Source organism: Eurosta solidaginis, chromosome 4, assembly GCF_040869045.1.
Source record: "Eurosta solidaginis isolate ZX-2024a chromosome 4, ASM4086904v1, whole genome shotgun sequence".
NCBI classification, from domain to species: Eukaryota; Metazoa; Arthropoda; class Insecta; order Diptera; family Tephritidae; genus Eurosta; species Eurosta solidaginis.
In genome coordinates, this window is record NC_090322.1 from 173933256 (window position 1) to 173957228 (window position 23973).

Below are 23973 nucleotides of genomic sequence, written 5' to 3' on the forward strand. Positions count from 1 at the left end.
TGTACAACCAACCGTTATCCAATCAAAGTTATAATACCCTGTGTACAAGTACAGCTGGGTATAAAAATACCAGTTGCTAATTTGGAAATAATTTCATTTGACCTCTGAACACAGATCCAAAGTGGCAATCATACAAAGACACCCATTTAGGCAAACATATTCTTTTATAACGAGCTTTTGTCAACCTTTCCTTACAAGTTAAGTAAGTTGTTATTAGCCGTGTTTTTTAACACGCGTATATCCGTTTACGCTTAAACTTTATATTGACTGCTAAGAGACAAACTATAAATACACCTCTGAAATTGCTGCGCATAAATTTTGTCCTACTAAATTTCAATACGCATTATACTCAGATGTAACTGAAATATGTGTCTTTGTTTCACCCTGTACACTAATTCTATGTATTATATGTGTGTCCACAATTCATCGCAACTGATTCAGCTATATGTTATACCCTATGGCCATCAGAGCGTTGCGTCTCCGCTTTTCGCTACACCCTGTTGCTGTAGCTAGTTGTTTTACCACAGCCGCTAGATGGGTCTCCTAAGCATTATCTAAGCGAAGATAGGCGTTTTTTAACACGCGCAAACGAAACGTATACGCGCGTGTTAAAAAACACGGCTATTATCATAAAACCTGAGTACCCATCCTACCATTATGTAATCTACAAAATTATTACCATAGTCATAATCATTATTACTACAGCAATGAGTTCTATTCTCAAGCGTAAAATTTGCTCATTCCAAGCACAAACCTAAATAAGATAACTGAATACGTAAATGCGTATACTCAGAATGCAAATGTGAATATTATGCGTCATATGCTCAACCACGCATACATATATACATACACGGCAAATAATCCCTAAAAAAAATTGTGCGATTAGTCTCTACAGAGATTGGTCTACGATTGATCTCTTTTGTCTACATTTGGGCGTAGTTGATCCCCTTCAGTCCCTTTCGGGTACAGCTGGGATTAGTCAGTTTGAAATCTATGTAGTCCATTTTAAGAAATATTAAAAAAAAAACGGCAACGAAATGATAAAAATAAAAGAGATTACAGTTGATTGAATCGAATTATTTAAGAAAAATGCGGAGCCCTATACCGAACCTAAATTACTAGGACTTAACGACTACGCCGCAGTTAGGGTTAATTTTTGGAGAATATTTTTATTCCTTTTTGAAAAGCGGGCAAACAACTTACATCAAATAGATTTGGTGGCTTGGCAAACCTTTCGACTGGTCTCTATTTGAGTTATTATTGAACAGAAAAGGGCCTAGTCTTCATATGGATCATTTGGTTACAAAGAAGATTGGTCCTATCAATCGCTTTCGGGTATAAATGAGTACAACCCTGCAAAAATCGCGAGTACTCCATGCATGCATGTATAGAGTACTCGCTATGGACCAACCGAGTGCTCCAAAATGAACCACAATTCATACAAAAAATATGGTCCAATTAACATTGCCATGTCCTAGGACCATATACTCCAGCTCCGCATTACATCAGAGTAATCTATAGAGTACCCACAGTCCAATAAACATCGTGTAGTTATTACAATCTTTAAAAACGAGCAATGATCGGCTTACAATATGTTCGTGTAGTAACATGAGTTGGTCCATTGCTATATTACAGTGGAGTATAATGGTATGTACTCCAGTATGACACAAGTGGACCACATGATCCAACGATTTTTGCAGGGAATTAGTATCTTTATAGGACATGCTCAAACAAAAAGGAACAGTTCAACGCATACAAAGAGATCAAAATTGACATCGGTCGCATACTCCTTTGCGACTCATCCCGGATTCATCCTAGACTTATCGCATTTTTTGCAGGGATGTTTATGAAACAAATATATAAATGCGTGTATATATCAAGAAATGTATTGCATACATTTAAGCAAATAAGTTATGTCGAAATAATTGTGAAAAGGTGTACTATTGGGAGTTCATAGTTTTAGTACTCCTTCTTGCAAGTTAGAGGGCTTATTCAAAAACGAAGTATAATTTCACTATACCCAATGATCCTAAAAGTTCATTTTCATATGTAAATTAACACCAATTTATGTATGTATGTGCATCCTTATATGGGTAATTAGGTAACATTAATGTAATTTTGCATTCAAACTTATTTATTTACATACATTAAAAACATAATATGTTGTTGGCCTTCTTAGAGCTCACTTCTCCCTGCTTGAGTTATTCAGATACATTAATAGCTACGTATAGGCCGACTTCGTCTTGATCTAGCGGGCAGACAACAAAACGCGTTACATTAATAATTTAGATGTATAGTGGGAAGGATATTCTGTGCATGAGATATGAGAGGATTGTAAACGTTTGTTAAGGATGCCAATTTCTAATCCGGATAAGGGGTCAAGAAATGGATCAGGTAACATTTAGAACAGCAAATCGAAATATCCATAGTTCGCGAGATATTTCCAACGTCAGCACAAAACTCCTAAACTGCGTTGATTGGGACAGGAGCCTAAAACTTGTATCTCATCACATATCCATACTTCTCGTACTAAATCGACCAGACAATTCTATCACTACATTCTGCGGGCGCAAACACATAAAAAACAAAACATTTCGTCGCCTAACGTCACGACCACAAATGTCCCCGACGCCATCCAAATGGTTTAGCCCTCCAAATCAGTAGACCCGGGCGGCATAGTCGCACTTATGTTAAAAACGCCTGAGCGATGAGGAACTCAGTTAACTGACGCATGTTTTCAACTTGTCTCTTTCCACCTCTGTCATTGCTTAGAAACGGACCGCTCCTAAATGCTCTGATGTCTGCTCAAATCAAGAAGAGCAATTCTACTCCCCATTAAACTGCAATTATACGGCGAGGCAAACTATTAGCAAGGCATATGCCTAGCATAGCAGTAAATGGCAAAAACAACCTGATAAATTACTGGTCCAGTCACACATAACCGGACCACACCATACGTGCTGGAAGCACGAGACCTCCTAAATGCTTTGAAACAGTCACCTACGGCAGTCTACTGTAAGAGATAGAGTGCCTCCAAAGCACAAGATCGCAACAAAATCCAAAAGCCAGACACCCCTTAGAAATACTCAACCGCGAAAAACAAACCAGTAAGTGCTTTTTTAATTTTCACCAACCAAAAGATCCCAGCAGACTGCTGCTTTATACGACTTCTCCTCGCAGACAAAATAAAAGGACCCCTCATTAAGCGCTTCGAAGCGTTTCGGCCAGGCATAACCTACCCGTTTAATCCCAAGGAACATGTATGGACCCACAACCGTATTCAGATAGACTCTCTTCTTTAAATAGTCACGCTCGTTAAATCCCGTATTAGAACCGCGTTTATAAACGTTGCAAAAGAACGAAGTATACGTCCCAAGGAGTCGCGCGTCACTCTGCACATTCATGTTAACTATTGAGTGGTCGTGCATTTTCAATGTAGCAAAGCTTTGCTACATCATTAACAACAACACCGAATGATGCCTAACAACCATCGTTTGAAGGGGCGTAAAATAAAATAAAATAATAAAAAGATGATACAAAAATTTTGGGGGACTACCTTTATATTAATGGACCAAAAAATAGAAGGCAATTTTTTCTTTAATAGAGACATAGTCTTGTGGAATTTTGACTAAAAACTTTAACAATAGCTCTTGTAAAAGAATTTGGGGATTTAAAACTATAAAGGTGGAGCGCAATCTTTCAATTTAAGGCAAACTATTTACTTGGGATCAACTAATTGATTATTTAAAATTTAAACACGCACTCTACCATTATAATTTTAAATCCCAAAATGCTTTTACAAGAGCTATTGTTAAAGTTTTTTAGTCAAAATTCAACAAAACTATGTCTGTATTAAAAGAAAAATTGCCTTCTATTTTTTGGTCCATTTATATAAAGGTAGTCCTTAAATTTTTTTATCATCTTTTTATTTTCAATTTTTTAGTACTGCCTACAAAAAGGCAATTGCAACTTTGATTAGTAATTTATGTAATTCCTAAGTAAAAATTCTTATCTTTATTTATTTGTTCAAAATAGCAAGATTTAAGAGAATTAGTGGAATTTTCGCTGACAACACTGGCGAAAACAACAGAATTCCACCTCGCATCATAACAAGAGAATTCCACCTCGTTTGTCAGCTACTTAATTTGCACAGCTGAAAATCGTCGTGAAATTCGCATACGCCTGAAAGTCTAAAAGAATCGTGGTGAAAGTCGCGTACGCCTAAAAGTATGCAAGGACGTGCATTGAGTTGGGCCTTCAATGAAGTGGAATTCTACAATGCCTGCAGCACTCAGGAGGCTAGCAATGAAGATATGGCCTAGTCTTCTAAATAGTTCGACTTGTGCGTTACGTAGCTCAAATTTTTTGATCAAACATTACACTGTCACCGAGTTTTAAACTATATTTCAGGTTTCAAGTCTCTTGATATCCAGGAAGTTAGTTAAAAGTCGATTGCAAGATTCCCAATTTAAAACTAGTTTTCTCAACATCTCGATCCATGCGCCACCTAGCGGATTTTTTGATAAAATATTGCATTGTTACCGGGTTCTGACTTACGGCCGAAGTTTCATATCTCTAGCTCATCGGGATGTTACTCGAAAATCGATCGCAAGATTAAATATATATAATATTGCATTGTCACCGGGTTCTGACTTACGGCTCAAGTTTCATATCTCCAGCTCACCGGGAAGTTACTCAAACATCGATTGCAAGATTCCCCTCGTTTTTCAAGGATTTGTAGTTATCTCACTTCGCGCTACTAGCAGAATTTTATTTTCTGTAAATGGTATTGTCACCGGGTCTCGAACAATGTGCTAAGTACAAGTCTCTATGTAACCGGGAAGTTAGCTCAAAATGGATTGAAGCATTCCCAAATTAAAATTTATTTTCCTAATATCTCGATCCATGCGCCACCTAGCGGCATTTTTTTGATAAAATATTTCATTGTTACCGGTTTCGGACCCACGGCCCAAGTTTCACGTCTATTGCTCACCGGGAAGTTACTTAAAAATCGATCGCAATATTCCCTGTGTTTTTCAGGGATTTTCGTTTATCTCGATTCGTCTGCCACCTGGCGGAATTTTGTTTCCCACGAATTGTAGTGCCACCGACTCGCAAACTATGTGCTAAGTTTTAAGTCTCTGGATCACCGAGAAGTGAGTTGAAAGTCGATCGCAAAATTTCCATTTTAAAATCAATTTTCTGTATATCTCGTTCCGTGCGGATTTTGTTTTTCACTTGCATTGTAGTAATGTGTCTCAGATCTGAACTATGTACTAAGTATCAAGTGTCTAGCTCAACGGGAAGTTACCGAAAAAGACTTTTCCATGGGTAAAAAATTCGTATGGAAATGAGGGTACAAACATGAAAGCGACTTAATATAAATGAAAAAATAGAAGCATACTGGACTTATTCTGGCAAAGGACTGCCCGTATCCGCAACAATTTCTTGAAGGTTCCTAATAGTCGGCTTCATTCGATACTATATCCTTGCAGTAGAATATTTACTTAAGATAGAGAGTTAGGAAGTACAAGAAAGATAGTTTAGCAAGTTTTTAGTAAATAAAATTGGGAGCGGCCCTTGTCATTTTAAAGCTTTCAGTTTCACTCCTTGAGGTTCAAACTCAGTTTTCTCGAAATTAAATTTTTCAATATATCAGAGTAGCAAAAAACATTCGCTGCATGCAAATATGGCTTTTGAAAAGTGTCATAACTTTGCTATTATTGATAGTAACAATTACAATTTTCATTAAGGGTCTATTTTTCAACAACAAAAGCCGAAATCTGTGAAAAATGCATTTTCGATAAAACTTTTGTTAACTTGAACGTTTTTATGTTGGTGCGCCATGACGTCTGAGCAACTTTTTATAAGCATGAATTAGCGGTCAAGCCTAGGTAGATCTCACAGCCCAGCACTGTTTTACTGTAAAGAGATGGGAACTGACGGAAGTCATACTTCCTAAAGCTCCAGGTTTATATCCTAGGAAAAGAGAATCTCAGCGTAAATCTTTTCGGAGCCATATACGCTATCTATCATATCATATACGATTTCCGAAATTGAAATTATCATTTATTCGTTCGTTTATTTTAACATGCAAATTGAATTTATTCTAAGTCCGAGTTGCATTAATTCGTTTCTTAAACTGGTACTTGTGCGCTCGTTCCTATTTCTTATAAGTAAACTTAACTATGTATATTAGGGTGGGCCGATTTGTATGGACGAAAGTTAACCGATATCGCGCCATCGATTTTTCGATAGTATTTTGGCTTAGAAAAAAAGTATCACTATGCATACCCAAAAAAATTATTTTCGAGCCTGCGAAAAAAATTGCGAAAGGTCAATTTTTCGACTAAAACACTCCCCAAAACCCAAACAAGTTTATTATTATTTTTTTTTTTTCAAAAAAACTCTAAAAACGTTGGCGATAACAGTTTTTTGAAAAAAAAAATATTTTTTGGGTTTTGGGGAGTGGTTTGGTCGAAAAACTGACCTTTCGCCATTTTTTTTCGCAGGCTCCAAAATTATTTTTTTGGGTATGCGTAGTGGAACTTTTTTTCCTGAGCCCAAATCCTATCGAAAAATCGATGACGCGATATCGGTTAATAAATCGACCCAGTTTAGTACACATACTTTCTTTATAGCGGGAAATATTTCTAGTAAAAATTTACGAAGGCCCACGCCCATTTTTATATTAAAGACGTTCAAACAAAGTATCACCGACTAGAATAATAAGCTATATCTTAGCGAAAAATTGTTTTGTATTAATGATATTTAACTTACAAAGTTTTATTGTAAAAGAAAATTGGGCGGTGCCACAAGCAAGCATTTCATAAAATTTCTAGAGACTCCAAAAAAATAAATTCCTCGTAATAATATTCGATACATATGTTTGGCTTATACATATATTAAATATATAAAAAACACGTGTCACTATGTTTGAGGCCAATGGGTAGTCCACTACTGAACCGATTTTGAATTTGTTTTGCACCCCGTGTGTAGTTTAATCTAACTTACAATATACAGTAAAATACAGTTTATAGTCGCAATATTATTTTATTGCAAATTGTTTTATTAGTTTAAACGTAATAATAAAATGTAACGTATACGCACCGGCACTCACATTTTCGGTGGTATACTTCCGTGTAATTGGTTGGTGTTTAATTAAACAACGTGCTTATCAATAAAAAATATTATAGCGAATGATATGAAGTATAGCACATCACCAGGTTTCTGAGGGGGCCCGCGATTTTAGGTACTAAAGTAAGTGTCCCTAATTTCGTGGTGGTACGTTATTTCGTGGCATTTCGATTTTTTCTTGGGGGAGTGTTTTTTTAAACTGAAAATTTCATAATAAAGATGTTTTTACGGTATAATAATTGATATTTTACTAATTTTTAATATTAAACCTAATATTAAATGTCAAGCAATATAAAGTTGGAAGCTCGGAATATGAGCCTGTTGTAAGGAGGCCTCTTAAGTAAAGTGTTAAGGAGTCCAGTGTATTTTGTTAAGTCTGTAAAAATTGTATCGATAAATTTTTTTTATGATGATAATTATTTGGTATTTAGTGAATATTTCTTAAACGTTCCTATTACTGCAAAACTCATTCCAAAATTTTTTTTAACTTGTTTTTTAATATTTCTAACCCACGAAATTAGGGACACACTTTTTTGTGATGTATACTTTATAATACTTTATGTTTTCCATATTTTCTTTAACATTTCATAAGAAACCCTATTTTTGAAGTATTTTAATTATTAAATAAACTAACGAGGAAGATTTTGATGTAATTTCGTGGTACACTTTTATTAATCTATTCATCAATATTTTATTCAAAAAGCTCTGCGAATCACAACATTTCAACGAAATAATGGCATTATAGAACTTTTGTTTATTCAATAATTTTTCATTTAATTTAAAAAATGTATCAAGATTTCAACTTCTTTACTATTGTTTTGAATGAATATTGATAACAGCAAAAAAAATTTGAATATAAACCTCAAAATTACCGTTTAAAGCGATACCACGAATTTAAATACACCAAATTTGTGCATGCCCCCAAATTCGTGGTATACTGCGCATTTACATTTCAGCAGTGAATCGGAAAGCACGCATTTTTGGAGTGGAGTTATTTATGCGCGTATTTTTTCAAATAAATTTAAGAAAACTGCGTCAAACTTAATTCGATCTCCATTCGCTGATTATTGGGTTAATAACTTAATTTTATAGAAAAAACAAGTAAGGAAGGTTAAGTTCGGGTGTAACCGAACATTACATACTCAGTTGAGAGCTATCGTGACAACATAAGGGAAAATAACCATGTAGGAAAATGAACCGAGGGAAACCCTGGAATGTGTTTGTATGACATGTGTATCAAATGGCATTAAAGAGTATTTTATGAGGGAGTGGGCCATAGTTCTATAGGTGGACGCCATTTAGGGATATAGCCATAAAGGTGGATCAGGGTTGACTCTAGTTCCACAGGTGGACGCCGTTTCGAGATATCGCCACAAAGGTGGAACAGGGGTGACCCTAGAATTTGTTTGTACAATATGGGTATCAAAAGAAAGGTGTTAATAAGTATTTTAAAAGGCAGTAATCCTTAGTCCCATAGGTAGACGCCGTTTCGAGATATCGCCATAAAGGTGGACCACGGGTGACCCTAGAATTTGTTTGTACAATATGGGCATCAAACGAATGGTGTTAATGAGTATTTTAAAAGGGAGTGGGCCTTAGTTCTATAGGTGGATGCCGTTTCGAAATATCGCCATAAAGGTGGACCAGAGTTGACTCTAGAATGCGTTTGTACGATATGGGTATCAAATTAAAGGTAATGAGGGTTTTAAAAGGGAGTGGTGGTTGTTGTATAGGTGGTCGCCTTTTCGAGATATCGCCATAAAGGTGGACCAGGGGTGACTCTAGAATGCGTTTGTACGATATGGGTATCAAATGAAAGGTGTTAATGAGTATTTTAAAAGGGAGTAATCCTTAGTTCCATAGGTGGACGCCGTTTCGAGATATCGCCATAAAGGTGGACCAGGGGTGACCCTAGAATTTGTTTGTACAATATGGGTATCAAAAGAAAGGTGTTAATAAGTATTTTAAAAGGGAGTAATCCTTAGTCCCATAGGTGGACGCCGTTTCGAGATATCGCCATAAAGGTGGACCACGGGTGACCCTAGAATTTGTTTGTACAATATGGGCATCAAACGAAAGATGTTAATGAGTATTTTAAAAGGGGGTGGGCCTTAGTTCTATAGGTGGACGCCGTTTCGAAATATCGCCATAAAGGTGGACCAGGGATGACTCTAGAATGTGTTTGTACGATATGGGTATCAAATTAAAGGTATTAATGAGGGTTTTAAAAGGGAGTGGTGGTTGTTGTATAGGTGGTCGCATTTTCGAAATATCGCCATAAAGGTGGACGAGGGGTGACTCTAAAATGCGTTTGTACGATATGGGTATCAAATGAAAGGTGTTAATGAGTATTTTAAAAGGGAGTAATCCTTAGTTCCATAGGTGGACGCCGTTTCGAGATATCGCCATAAAGGTGGGCCAGGGGTGACTCTAGAATTCGTTTGTGCAATATGGGTATCAAACGAAAGGAGTTAATGAGTATTTTAAAAGGGAGTGGGCCATAGTTCTATAGGTGGACGCCTTTTCGAGGTATCGCAATAAAGGTGAACCAGGGGTGACTCTGGACTTTGTTAGTACGATATGGGTATCAAATGAAAGGCGCTAATGAGTATTTTTAAAAGGGAGTGGGCCTTCGTTCTATAGGTGTTCGCCTTTTCGAGATATCGCCATAAAGGTGGACCAGGAGTGACTTTAGAATATGTTTGTACGAAATGGGTATCAAATGAAAGGTGTTAATGAGTATTTTAAAAGGGAGTGGGCCTTAGTTCTATAGGTGGACGCCGTTTCGAAATATCGCCATAAAGGTGGACCAGGGGTGACTCTAGAATGTGTTTGTACGATATGGGTATCAAATTAAAGGTATTAATGAGGGTTTTAAAAGGGAGTGGTTGTTGTTGTATAGGTGGTCGCATTTTCGAAATATCGCCATAAAGGTGGACCAGGGGTGACTCTAGAATTTGTTTGTACAATATGGGTATCAAAAGAAAGGTGTTAATGAGTATTTTAAAATGGAGTAATCCTTAGTTCCATAGGTGGACGCCGTTTCGAGATATCGCCACAAAGGTGGGCCAGGGGTGACTCTAGAATTCGTTTGTGCAATATGGGTATCAAACGAAAGGAGTTAATGAGTATTTTAAAAGGGAGTGGGCCATAGTTCTATAGGTGGACGCCTTTTCGAGATATCGCCATAAAGGTGGACCAGGGGTGACTCTAGAATGAGTTTGTACGATATGGGTATCAAATTAAAGGTATGGTGGTAGTTGTATATGTGAAGGCGTTTTCCAGATATCGACCAAAATGTGGACCAGGGTGACCCAGAACATCATCTGTTGGATACCGCTAATTTATTTATATATGTAATACCTGCCAAGATTTTAAGGGTCTTTTATTTCGCCATGCAGAACTTTTTCATTTTCTTCTACTTAATATGGGAGGTGTCACAACCATTTTATAAAGTTTTTTCTAAAGTTATATTTCGCTTCAATAAAACAATCCAATTACCATGCTTCATCCCTTTTTTCGTATTTGGTATAGAATTATGGCATTTTTTTCATTTTTCGTAATTTCCGATATCGAAAAAGTGGGCGTGGTCATAGTCGGATTTCGTTCATTTTTCATACCAAGATAAAGTGAGTTCAAGTAAGCACGTGAACTAAGTTCATTAAAGATATGCCGATTTTTGCTCAAGTTATCGTGTTAACGGCCATGCGGAAGGACAGACGGACGACTGTGTATAAAAACTGGGCGTGGCATCAACCGATTTCGCCCATTTTCACAGAAAAGAGTTAACGTCATAAAATCTATGCCCCTACCAAATTTCAAAAGGATTGGTTAATTTTTGTTCGACTTATGGCGTTAAAAGTATCCTAGACAAATTAAACGAAAAAGGGCGGAGCCACGCCCATTTTGAAATTTTCTTTTATTTTTGTATTTTGTTGCACTATATCATTACTGGAGTTGAATGTTGACATAATTTACTTATATACTGTAAAGATATTAAATTTTTTGTTAAAATTTTACTTTAAAAAATTTTTTTTTTTTAAAGTGGGCGTGGTCCTTCTCCGATTTTGCTAATTTTTATTAAGCGTACATATAGTAATAGGAGTAACGTTCTTGCCAAATTTCATCATGAAATCTTCAATGAATACCAAATTACAGCTTGCAAAAGTGGGCGGTGCCAAGCCCATTGTCCAAGATTTTACAAATTTTCTATTCTGCGTCATAAGTTCAACTCATCTACCAAGTTTCGTCGCTTTATCTGTCTTTTGTAATGAATTATCGCAATTTTTCGGTTTTTCGAAATTTTCGATATCGAAAAAGTGGGCGTGGGTATAGTCCGATATCGTTCATTTTAAATAGCGATCTGAGATGAGTGCTCAGGAACCTACATACCAAATTTCATCAAGATATCTCAAAATTTACTCAAGTTATCGTGTTAACGGACGGACGGACATGGCTCAATCAAATTTTTTTTCGATCCTGATTATTTTGATATATGGAAGTCTATATCTATCTCGATTCCTTTATATATGTACAACCAACCGTTATCCAATCAAACTTAATATACTCTATGAGCTCTGCTCAACTGAGTATAATGACAAAAGCTAGTTGCACAAAAGAAGATTTGACAGCAGCGCTTAATGGTGTCACTAATGAAAAAAATAAAAAACAAAAATAAAACAAAAAAATAAAAAACATTTTTAGAACTACTAAATAAAAGTAATTTTTAGAAAAGTAACAAGTTACATCAATTGAATACATTTTTTTTTTTTATTGTTTATTTTTGTTTTAAACCTTTTTCATTTAATGTTACTTATTTCATATTAATAATGTCTAAAGTTCTAAGAAATCTTAGATTTAATGAAAAAATACAAAAAAATAAAAAAACAAAAAAAAAAATTCAAAAAGAAAACAAAAAAATTTAAATAAAGTTTTTGAAACGTACGTACATTAAACTAATTCTTTTTACTTATTTATTTTGGTCTTAAAACTCTTTCTTTTCATAAATAAAATATCAATAAAAAAAAATAGTTTTAAATTTTAAATTTCTGAATATCAGTAAATCAATTTGTGTATCTTTAGGAATTTGCGTTTAAAATCAATTATAACTATTTTTTTCCATAAAATTAGAGTTTAACTAAATACCACGAAAGTAGGGACGCTTTACCACGGAATTAGGTACATCAGAAAATTTTTGCCACGAAATTAGGTACATTTGAGGTACTCACACATTTTGATTTATATAAATTAAAACATTTGCTAGTTTTGTTTGAAAGTAGCTGGAAACTTATCTTAATTGATCAACTAAATGGAAAAAATTTACTTTTTTAGTTTTCCTTCATTTATTTTAACGCAAGTGAGGTAGAAAGTCAGAAAAATCCTTAGTACCACGAAATTAGGGATACTTACCTTAAGACACTTTTTTTAATTCAAGAGAGTCTTTAGTTGTTCCATGTGCAATTTTTAAGCCGAATTTCAAAAGCATTTCGTTTTAATATTATAGTGAAGTGTGAAAAATAAAAATCTATATATATAAAAAGAAAGGCTAAAATGTGTGTTAGTTGGTCGCCGGTGTTTGAAGAGATGCTTCGGTCGATTTTAATCAAACTTTCACACAAGTTGCGTAAACCTCACATGGTGGTTACTACGTAGGCCTGGTTGCGATCGACGTACATCTCGAGATATAGGACGGAACGTGGACCCGAATACCCCTAGAATGTGTTTATAGAATATGGATAACAAATGAAAGCTGTTAATGAGTGCTTTAGTAGAGGGTAATTTTCATACCCCTGGGTGACTATGGTCTCGAAATATAGGCCAAAACGTAGGCCAGTGAATGCCTAGACAGTGTTTATACAATGTGGATATCAAATTAAAGCTGTTGATGAGTGCTTTAGTACAGGGTAATATATTATCCAGAGACGGACTGGGACTGGGATTAGGACTAGGACTTGGACTAAGACTCGGAGTGGGACTGGGACTGGGACTGGAATAAAATACATACCATCCTCTGGGACAGGCAATGAGGGATGCAGTAGAATGAGAAGAAATTGAGAGAAGAGAAAAGAGAGAAGGAGATTGATAAAGAGATAGAATGAGACGAAGATGGAGATAGATGAAGCGAAAAAGACGGAGGGAGGAGTGAATAAAAGGATTTAGAAAAAGTGAACAGGGGGGAGGGCAGAGTCAGACGGAAAAAGCCGTCTTCTAGTATAAATATATAAAATGAACACCAGCGTAAATCGAACTTCGGTTACGCCCGAACTTTACGCCCTATTTTTTGGGAATAGCTTATGTTTAAAATATGCCTCAGTACGATTAGAAAGGTAATTTATATGAAATGAACTGTACAATTGAAACTTACGCTGAGTATATAATGTTCGGTTACACCCGAGCTTAGACACCCTTACTTGTTTCTTTATTAAAATCGGTTTACATCCAACAAAACTAAGGGTCACAAGAGCCCAAAGATAAAAAAACCGGGTTTTTCTCCTAACTCACAACTTCGGAGGGTTCGAAGAAAATCTGGTCTGCAGTCATTCTTAAATCTCCATGATCTTACAGAAAACTGGTATGACCTTCTATGTATTTTTTGGTATCACACAGTGTAATCATGATGAATTTTTGTTGCAAATAACTTATTTAATTCTTCTTTTTTACGAAGTATATAAACTAATTAATATATACATAATTAATTTGTTTTGAATTATTGAACTGAAAATAACATGCAAACTAATAACAAAACGCTTTTAGTATAATATATCAACAAAACTTATTAATAATCAATTTCATTTATGATATTCAAACTACAAAATTACAATTGCATTTTGGCACATTTTATCACATTAAAAGTTTATGTATCAAATTTCAGAAAAGTGGCCAACGTATGAAGTGCTCGGCCTGCCAATTGATTGCGCATCAAAATTGCATTCCAATCGTCAATGAAAAGACTCAATTAGCATGTAAGCCAACATTTCGAGACGTAGGCGTAAGACAATACAGGGAACAGTCGACAACCCATCATCATTGGGTACATCGGAAAATGGAAAAGGGAAAATGCAAACATTGCGGAAAAGTAAGTAATACAATTTTATAAAATATTTGTATGTAATAATGTTAAGATCTTCGTGATAGTAATGATGATAGCAGCCATAGTATTAATGGAGGTAGCAGTATATAGTGTAATACAAAATACTGTTTCTATTACAGCGACCCATATACCGCAATCTAAACTCAGTTTAGCTCGCACACACGAACATTTTAACTTAATTGCTAACAACTTATTAAAATATTGAGCTTTTTACGTTTTTTTTACAATTTGCTCCGAAACTTTGAGGGCGTTCATTAAGGTTCTTGTTTACAATCGATTATTCGGCTAATAAACTAATCGATTAGCATGCAATCAACTATGTATATATGTATTACATATATGATTCGAATGCAAGCGGTTTCATATATTAAATTTTTTTGTCATTGAAAAATAAAATTAAAAAATTTTATAAAGTCAATTTTATTTCATGAAAATCAAAAAATATAAAATTTTTGCTGCAAAATTAGTTTGCGGAAACGTAGCTCATTATAACCTTTCTTTTCTGGTTCCGAGGATAGCAAAGAAGCAAAATGCCAAATATGTGGCTTACAATAACACCACAACGTCCGTACCAATCACAGAACTCAGTAAAAATTCACAAAAAAAATAAAAATGCCCAAAATTTATGCTTTTCTGCATTTATTATTTTCCACTTCCATAACTAGATTTTGTTAAGATTTTAAAAATTTAAAAATAAAATTTTGAAAAATTTTCTGAAAGGGTTAAGATTTTTTCTCTTTTTGACATTATGAGAGAACTGTTCAACCACACTTTGTTAAATACACTTTGGGAATAGGGAGATCGAGAACGATAAACAAAGAGAGAGAGGTAGAGTGGTAAGAAAGGAATATATAATTAAGAGCGAGAGAGAGAGAGAGAAGAAGAGAAAAATAGGAGAGGCAAAGCAAGACAAAGATGGAGAAAAAGTAGAATATGCAGAAGAGGGGGAGAATGAGAAAAAGGAAGGATAATGTTAATAGTAATTAAAATGAGAATGGGAGAGATAATGAAATAAGTATTCGCATGATAGTTCGAACGAGAAATTGTGCAGGAATGAGATTAAACATGAGCATTAGAACGACAATCTAATGAGATTTTCGTTCTCTAATACGATTGAGAATGAGATTCATGAAGGAAATGAGAACAAGGACGAGAACATGATTGACAGTTAGAATTTCAATGACAATAAGAATGCGAAACAGGGAATCAAAAATAATAATTAGAATGCGAAAGAGAGCTGTAAGAAAATATTTTAAATTTATTAAAGCAAAAGTTCTGTGAGAACAAAAACTAATATTAATATCCCTTTTTGTGCGGCACTTTAACGAAAACAAAAAGTGCAGGACAAAAAGCATATTGTCGGCATAGAGTGAAAACCTGCTAAGCACACATTTTTCCAAAAACTACTTATTGATGCAGTTTGATAGACCAGGAGCTAATGCATCAACCAGGCATAACAGTAACATCAACAGTTAGAAAGTTTGCACTTAAAGCCAACATTAGCAATTGCTAAAAAAATAATGATGTGTTAAAATTTTGTATACAGCCCATGAAATTATATCGACAAAAAAAAACAAATACTAAGAGTACACTACGTTAGGTTAGGTAAGGTGCTAGCCTCGCTGGTAGGGAAAGTTCACTTGGACAGCATGAAGGTTCGTTGTGATACCACATAAAATAACGGTGACGTAAGCTATACCTTAGAGAGTCGTTACTCAACCCAATCATTTCGGCAGACCTCCTGCCATCCACTTCCGGCCAGAAGGATCTTGCTACCCTGCAAGAGTTGTCCACACAACGTTTGCTGAGCTAACTCGAGGGCTATATATACAGGAACAAACACAGGTGGCCAGCGGAGTTCCAAACCCCTGACTTGAGGTGCATTTATGTGAGAACAGACCACAGATGGACAGCGGAAGTTCGAAATCCCTACAGCCACCTTCATCCGGTTCAATTATACTGATGCGGGCTAAGAAAACCGCATGACAGTTGCTCGGGATATCACTATGGTCCGGGACCCAGATAATCTTGATCATAAAATACTTCGATGCAATCGCAAGCGGGGTCAGGCACACTAAGATCATCCTCGATCGCACTATAAGTGAACTCAAGGCGGTATATTGGAACGATTTTCTGTCATCCCTTGGCTCTCTCTAACACGCTGACAACAGATACTTAAAATTCCGATAACACATTGAAGCAAGTCGAATAATTTTTAATATTTTTTGATAAATTATCGATAATAAATCGATAAATTTTTAATAAAAAACAAAAAAAACAAAAAATTTTAATAACACCAAGAAAACTCTTTGATTACAAATCGATTACTTTCAGATAACAAATCGTCAACTCATTAAAACCTTTGTCGTCGATAGCAAAATTAATTATAGCACATCGACATTTCGTTTATACCTCAGCTATGACACACCTATAACAAACCGATAACTAACTCGCCGATAAGAATTTTCGATTCTAATTTCAGATCGTGTAATGTATTGAAAAAGTTGATTCTAATTTCTGGACATTCTAATTCCTGAAGGTTCTAATTTGTGAGCGACTACTGTATAAATAAATTAGCGGTACCCGACAGATAATGTTCTGGGTCACCCTGGTCCACATTTTGGTCGATATCTCGAAAACGCCTTCACATATACAACTAAGGGCCACTCCCTTTTAAAATACTCTAATACCTTTCATTTGATACCCATGTCATACAAACACATTCCAGGGTTACCCTAGGTTCATTTTCCGACATGGTGATTCTCCCTTATTTGACAAAGGATGAAAGAAAATCGTTCCAAAAAACGCCACCCTTGGTCTACAATTTGGTCGATATTTCCAAAACGTATGTGATATGGAATTAAAAACCACTTATAAACCATCTACGAAACCCTACGAAACCAACGCAGCTAAGCTCTCAGCTGAGTATGTAAAGTTCGGTTACACCCGAACTTAGCCTTCCTTACTTGTTGAGCATTCCTTTCCTCGCCCTTCATTTTCTTTCTCCGTTCCTTTCCTACGTTACCCTACAGTGCAGTGACTACCCTTGTTAACATTATGGCTTACCCCAAACCTTGAGCAAAGATTTTTACATGTACATATGTACATCAAAAATATTCCGCTAACAATACCCTGACATATTTCTCTAAAATAGATCCATCCACGCTGAAATAGCTTTCATGTTTGGTCCTTTTAATATTTTGGAATTGCTGTGAACTTAATAATAATCACACAATTAATAATAAATCGATAGAGTACTAAAAGCATTTTAAATAATAATAACAATAACAATACATAGCAAGTAATTGAAATCAACATCAGCATTAAACACACCCATCGATAATGCATACAACAATAATGTAATTTCGCATTTCCTCGAAAATGTATTGAAATTGCAGTCACGTCCATACAGGGCCATCCGATCTTTGCATTACCGTTAAAGATTAATATTGCCTGATAGGATACACATTAAATATAGCAACAACAATAACCAGAGGGCTAGATATGATACAGAAATATGTTTGTTATCGTATACTAGAAGATTACCATATAACATGAAGGTGAAAGACCGTCGTCAGCTTATTTCATTACTGGGCAGTAAATTCATGTATTAACACATAATTACAAGCTAGGTATATACTAGAGATATACGCCGCCGATAAACGCCGCCGATTTAGGTCGTTTTTCGCACGCCGCCGCCGAATGTCAAAAATATCGGCGCGGCGGCAGCGGCGGCGTCCGGCGCGGTACTATATTTTCTACTAATTTAAGACTGTTTAGGCCATTTATTGCTCATGTCGAAACTTGGTCGGATATGGTCGAAAGTGTATCAACGGATGCGCATCGCTGCCAGTTATAAGAAACTAATTGCGAAATTTAACGCTTTCCAAATTTTCAAAAGTTATTTAAAAAAACAGACACTTTCAATGCTAGCTTAACACGGACTTATTTAAACAAAACTCTAAAAGAAGAGATAGATTATAAATTTAGATATTTTTTTCAAAAAATTAATAATGAACAATCAATTCAAATAAAATTACCCAAGGCGAACATGTTTTAAAATTGTCCTCAAGTTGTTAAAAAAACCAAATTACACAAAAAGGTGCCGATTTTTTTTAATTTTACATTGCGATTGGCTGAAAGAATAACCGAAATCAGTGATGCCAAATCCTTTACTAGGTTCTAGGGGCATAAACGCTCCTTTGAAATGATTCTTACCTCATACTTAAGTTGAGGATTTATGTACGTATGAGAAGGGTTTGAAAAATCACTTGGGTTTACATTCAAACATCTGTTGTTCATTTGCGAAACTATACAATAGCGTCTGAAATGTTAATTTTGATTTTCACACTTCATCCTTCAACACCCAAGTCTCCCGCTTTGACATTTCCTAAAGTTAGCGGCCCTATCCAAAACTAGTCCCTTGGAGTGAATCACATTTATTATAGCCTATAAACCAAGTTTAAATATCACCTACACGTTACGACTCCTTTTACAAATGTGAATACGTAGGCACATATATTTACCTGGTGAGGCTTTGTTCTTCGCAAGAACACTCAAAGTGGTGAAACAAAAGCTTTCCCAAGACAGTCGAACTAATGACCGTGTGTGCTACTACCCTACCGTAGTGGACAGTCGAACTAGTCTGAAAACTGAAGCTATGCGGTCATCCATAACGGGCTCTTATATCATAAGGCCCTTTGCAGTTCCTGCTAGGGTGTCCAGACGCTACGTGCCCTTCCATTTACCCCTGTGTCAAATAAATTTTGGCAAAAATGATCCTATACGTGCTTGGTGCTCGTGCTATAACGACTTGTATAATTGCATTAGTATCGAATGTTCGTTTGTTGCCTTACACAATGTTATAATTTTCAGTCTCAACTGATATCTTAAAGTTTACTTGTTTAATTTGTAATGATATTTTAATTTTAGTTCTTGTTCAATGTTAAACAAAATTGTAAATTTTTGTTGTTATATCGGCCTACTGATTTTAAGATCGCGGGTTCGAATCGAGCTCAAGGCCTAACAATAATTTTTTATCATTATTATTGTTATGATAAATTTTTTCTTAATTGAAAAAATTTCTAAATTAGAATAGAAGAAAGAAAACTTGAGCTCGATTCGAACCCGCGATCTTAAAATTGTAAATTTTTAATTAATTCCATTTTTAATTCTATACTTGTATATATTTTTACGCTATATTTTTTTTTATGTTACTTTCCTTTGTATTTTGTTAGTCGACCACTCTTTTTAGTTGACTTTAAATAATTAAATAAATAAATAAATAAATAAAAACAGCAGTTAACATCTTTCAATTTAAAATCGGTCGACTTTAAAAAAAAAATATCGTTTTGGTTTAACGAAGACTATTGAAATCAATGTTGTGAATACAAAGGTCGGCAAACTTTGGTCTAAATTTTAAAAATTTTATGCAGGCTCCTTGTAAAGTTTTAATTATGTAGATGCGCCGAGAATTATACGATTTTCACCCATTACGCAATGACATCCACTAGACTGCTTATGATTTCGAGGGCGGCATCCTTGGCCGAATAGTCACTCCCTAACGTTTCAAGGTGTTTCTCTGGTGTAGCTCGGCAGCATAGCGCGACAAAAGCATCCGTTGGAAAGTCTTCGGAGCTACACCTAGAGCTTCTAGAAAAGTGACGTCGACGAAGGTATGAGTTCGAAGTCGCAGTGCTATAGCTTCTGTGCTGGCATATGGTGTGAGGGTCAGGAGGCGTGGTAGCGACTAGTGTTCGGGATTGCTACTGTTCGCACATCGGGAATTGTAGCTCTTAAAAACAGCCGAAAAAAATGGAGGCACCCTGTGCCACTAGAGTCATGAGTATCAATAGACCATTAATAGCAACCGTAAGTCGCCTTTGTGCGTGACCGCCAAGGAGCCACAAATGATTTATAGAAATTGTGTTCGCGACGATTATTAGGAGTTAACACTAGGTGAAACTACGCTTTGCACGAGATATACAGACAAAAGTGTGCATATTTTATGTATATCTATTTCTTTTCTGAAGACGCAGCAGTACCAATTCCAAAGACCGGGGATAGGTTCGAAGCCTCTCTGGAGTAAGTGAACGAGGGACAATCCCTCAGCAAGGAGCTGCGCCAGAACATTTTTGAACAGTCTGCGAGATCTTGAGGCAAAAACTACGGATCTTTCGAAATGGTCAACACGTTGATTTCTTTAAATATATACAAACAAAACCTTTCGTAAATATTATTTTTTTAAATAGAAAAATCAAGCTTTTTAAAGTAAGAACACCGGCGTATGCCGGCGCGCCGCCAACGCCGCCGCCGCCGGTATATAATAGAACCTACGCCGCCGCCGCCGATAAAGTGATCGGCGTAAACCTCGAGTATGTACGAGGTCACACTTCTGTTCGTAGGTAAGATCAGTGTTGTCAGAAATTTTTCAAAAAAAGACTAGATTGACAAAAATAAAAAGCTAAAAAAGGCTAAATAAAAATTTTAGGGCCAAGAAAGAAAGCTGAAAGTTTAAGACAACTTTCTAAGCGTTTTATTCATTTGTTTTATTCATAAGATATAACAGAATAAAAAATTTAAATTAATTTTTACTCCAATTTCATAAAAAATAGTTAGCAGATGCTATCTGTGTTTTAAGTATTTAAAAGGGGTATTGATAAATTAAACCCAACTATAGTATATAAGTTTTCGTGATATGTCTAAGGTAAATGGTTTTTTATTTGCAAAATAAGAACGCCCATAAACTATTTTCAATAAGTAAATCTACTTTTTGTCCTTTTAAATAACCCATGAAAGATGTAAGCTCTAAATTCCACACTGTCTGAGAATCTCTTTTTCCAGTTTTTGGTATGTGTTTTACACCAACTCCAAATATTTTCATGACACTTTCTGGGCTGGCCGAACCACTTCCGATGAGTGACTACAGGTTAAATAAAGTTTTGAAATTGGTTATTATGACTTACTTCTTAAGGAAGGTTAAGTTCGGGTGTAACCGAACATTACATACTCAGTTGAGAGCTATGGTGACAATATAAGGGAAAATAACCAGGTAGGAAAATGAACTGAGGGTAACCCTGGAATGTGTTTGTATGAAATGTGTATCAAATGAAAGGCATTAAAGAGTGGCCCATAGTTCTATAGGTGGTCACCTTTTCGAGATATCGACCAAAATGTGGACCAGGGTGACCCAGAACATCATCTGTTGGATACCGCTAATTTATTTATATATGTAATACCACGAACAGTATTCCTGCCAAGATTTCAAAGGTTTTTTATTTCGCCCTGCAAAACCTTTTCATTTTCTTCTACTTAATATGGTAGGTGTCACACCCTTTTTGCAAAGTTTTTTTCTAAAGTTATATTTTGCGTCAATAAACCAATCCAATTAACATGTTTCATTCCTTTTTTCGTATTTGGTATAGAATTATGGCATTTTTTTCATTTTTCGTAATTTTCGATATCGAAAAAGTATGCGTGGTCATAGTCGGATTTCGGCCATTTTTTATACCAATTCAAAGTGAGTTCGTAAAGATACTGAGTTTAGTAAAGACATATCGATGTTTGCTCAAGTTGTCGTGTTAACGGCCGAGCGGAAGGACAAAGGGTCAACTGTGTATAAAAACTGGGCGTGGCTTCAACAGATTTCGCCCTTTTTCACAGAAATAAGTTACCGTCCTAGAGTCTAAGCTCCTACCAAATTTCATAAGGATTGGTAAATTTTTGTTAGACTTATGGCATTAAAAGTATCCTAGACAAATTAAATGAAAAAGGGCGGAGCCACGCCCATTTCGAAATTTTCTTTTATTTTTGTATTTTGTTGCACCATATCATTACTGGAGTTGAATGTTGACATAATTTACTTATATACTGTAAAGATATTAAATTTTTTGTTAAAATTTTACTTTAAAAAATGTTTTTTTAAAAGTGGGCGTGGTCGTTCTCCGATTTTGCTAATTTTTATTAAGCATACATATAGTAATAGAAGTAACGTTCCTGCCAAATTTCATCATGACATCTTCAACGACTGTCAAATTACAGCTTGCAAAAATTTTAAATTACCTTCTTTTAAAAGTGGGCGGTGCCACGCCCATTGTCTAAAATTTTACTAATTTTCTATTCTGCGTCATAGGTTCACCTCACCTACCAAGTTTCATCGCTTTATCCGTCTTTGGTAATGAATTATCGCACTTTTTCGGTTTTTCGAAATTTTCGATATCGAAAAAGTGGGCGTGGTTATAGTCCGATATCGTTCAGGAACCTACATACCAAATTTCATCAAGACACCTCAAAATTTACTCAAGTTATCGTGTTAACGGACGGACGGACGGACGGATGGACGGACGGACATGGCTCAATCAAATTTTTTTTCGATCCTGATGATTTTGATATATGGAAGTCTATAACAACCAACCGTTATCCAATCAAAGTTAATATACTCTGTGAGCTCTGCTCAACTGAGTATAAAAATAAAGGAATTTGAAGTCAGATTATAAGTCCAAGCTATTTTATATGTGCAATAAAACTTATAATAAGGTTATAATATGGTACACCAATGCTTATTCCACCTCTTTATTATAACAGCTTATGTAAGCCTGATTTTGGGTTGGCTATATATAAGCTTTAGTACCTGGGCGACGAGCTTTGCTCGGCAATCTTCGAGTATGCCGCATAACATACTTTGTTCTACCAATATTTGATTTCCTTAAAAATAGATTTCAAAAACATATCAAACACTAACCGCAAAATGAAGTGGAATGAAAAATTTTAAATGGGTAATTCCAGCCTATAGTATAAGGGATTGTTTTGACAATTAGTAAAATCGAGAAGTAGGTTATCGTTAATTACTAATTTCAAACATTTCTTTAGTTATAAACTATGAAAGTCTCACAATTTTATTACATTCCAAAAACTTGTAAATTTCACGAATGACAACTATCAGTTAGTTTAATTAAATGTCAACTTACTTTCCTAAGCGCCATCTGTTCGTAAGTAGTCAAATAGGTAGATGTCGTTTTCAAATTGAGCATATGCCTCTAGTGTTCAACGGTAGCAAATTACCATGGTTCGATAACTTTTTGCTATGTTGAGAAATCTTTCAAATAGTAATCTGTGAGGAATTGCAATTATTCATTTCATATTTGCCAAAAATATGCATCTAAATATATTTTGTTAGAACTTGCCACGGTGCCTTGATATTGCATTTCAATTTTATTAGCGTGTGTGAAATTAAGAAAATTAAGTAGAATCATGTGTAAGATTTTTTTACGAAGATTTTTAACTTTAATGTTCTCCTTTAAAGCTTTAATAGAATGTGAGTAAGTAGAGTACTATTTCGTCTAACTACCCCAACCCTAAATGGCAACCCTACTCAAAAATATCCCTATTGTAATGCGGAGTGAAATACCTTTCGTTTGATACCCATATCGGCATATCTCATGCAATTTTTTTTAATTTCGAATAGGTGGCAACCTTGTGAAACATTCTGAGTGGCAGCACCTAGGTAGAAACTCTGAGAAGGTGATATATTATCTCTGTGCCAAATTTCATTTAAATCGATTAAGCCGTTCCCGGGGTCGTTCGGCTATACAAACAAACAAACATACAAGAATTGCAGGTTTAAAGTTATAAGATTGAGCCGTTCCCGAGATCGTTCGGCTATACAAACATACAAATATACAAATATACAGGAATTGCTCGTTTAAAGTTATAAGATATAAAAGGTGCTAAAACAGCAAGTATTTTCC

General features: G+C 35.4%; 1 protein-coding gene across 19 annotated transcripts in view; it reads left to right on the top strand.

Annotated features, from left to right (window-relative positions):
• rdgA (retinal degeneration A) overlaps positions 1 to 23973 on the top strand; it is a 1310388-nt gene that overhangs the window by 1087780 nt on the left and 198635 nt on the right. For all 19 annotated transcript variants that reach the window (XM_067783802.1, XM_067783806.1, XM_067783805.1 and 16 more), the window contains one exon: positions 14009 to 14212. In XM_067783802.1, coding sequence (XP_067639903.1) covers positions 14009 to 14212 — 204 coding nt within the window. The remainder of the gene's footprint in view (positions 1 to 14008; positions 14213 to 23973) is intronic.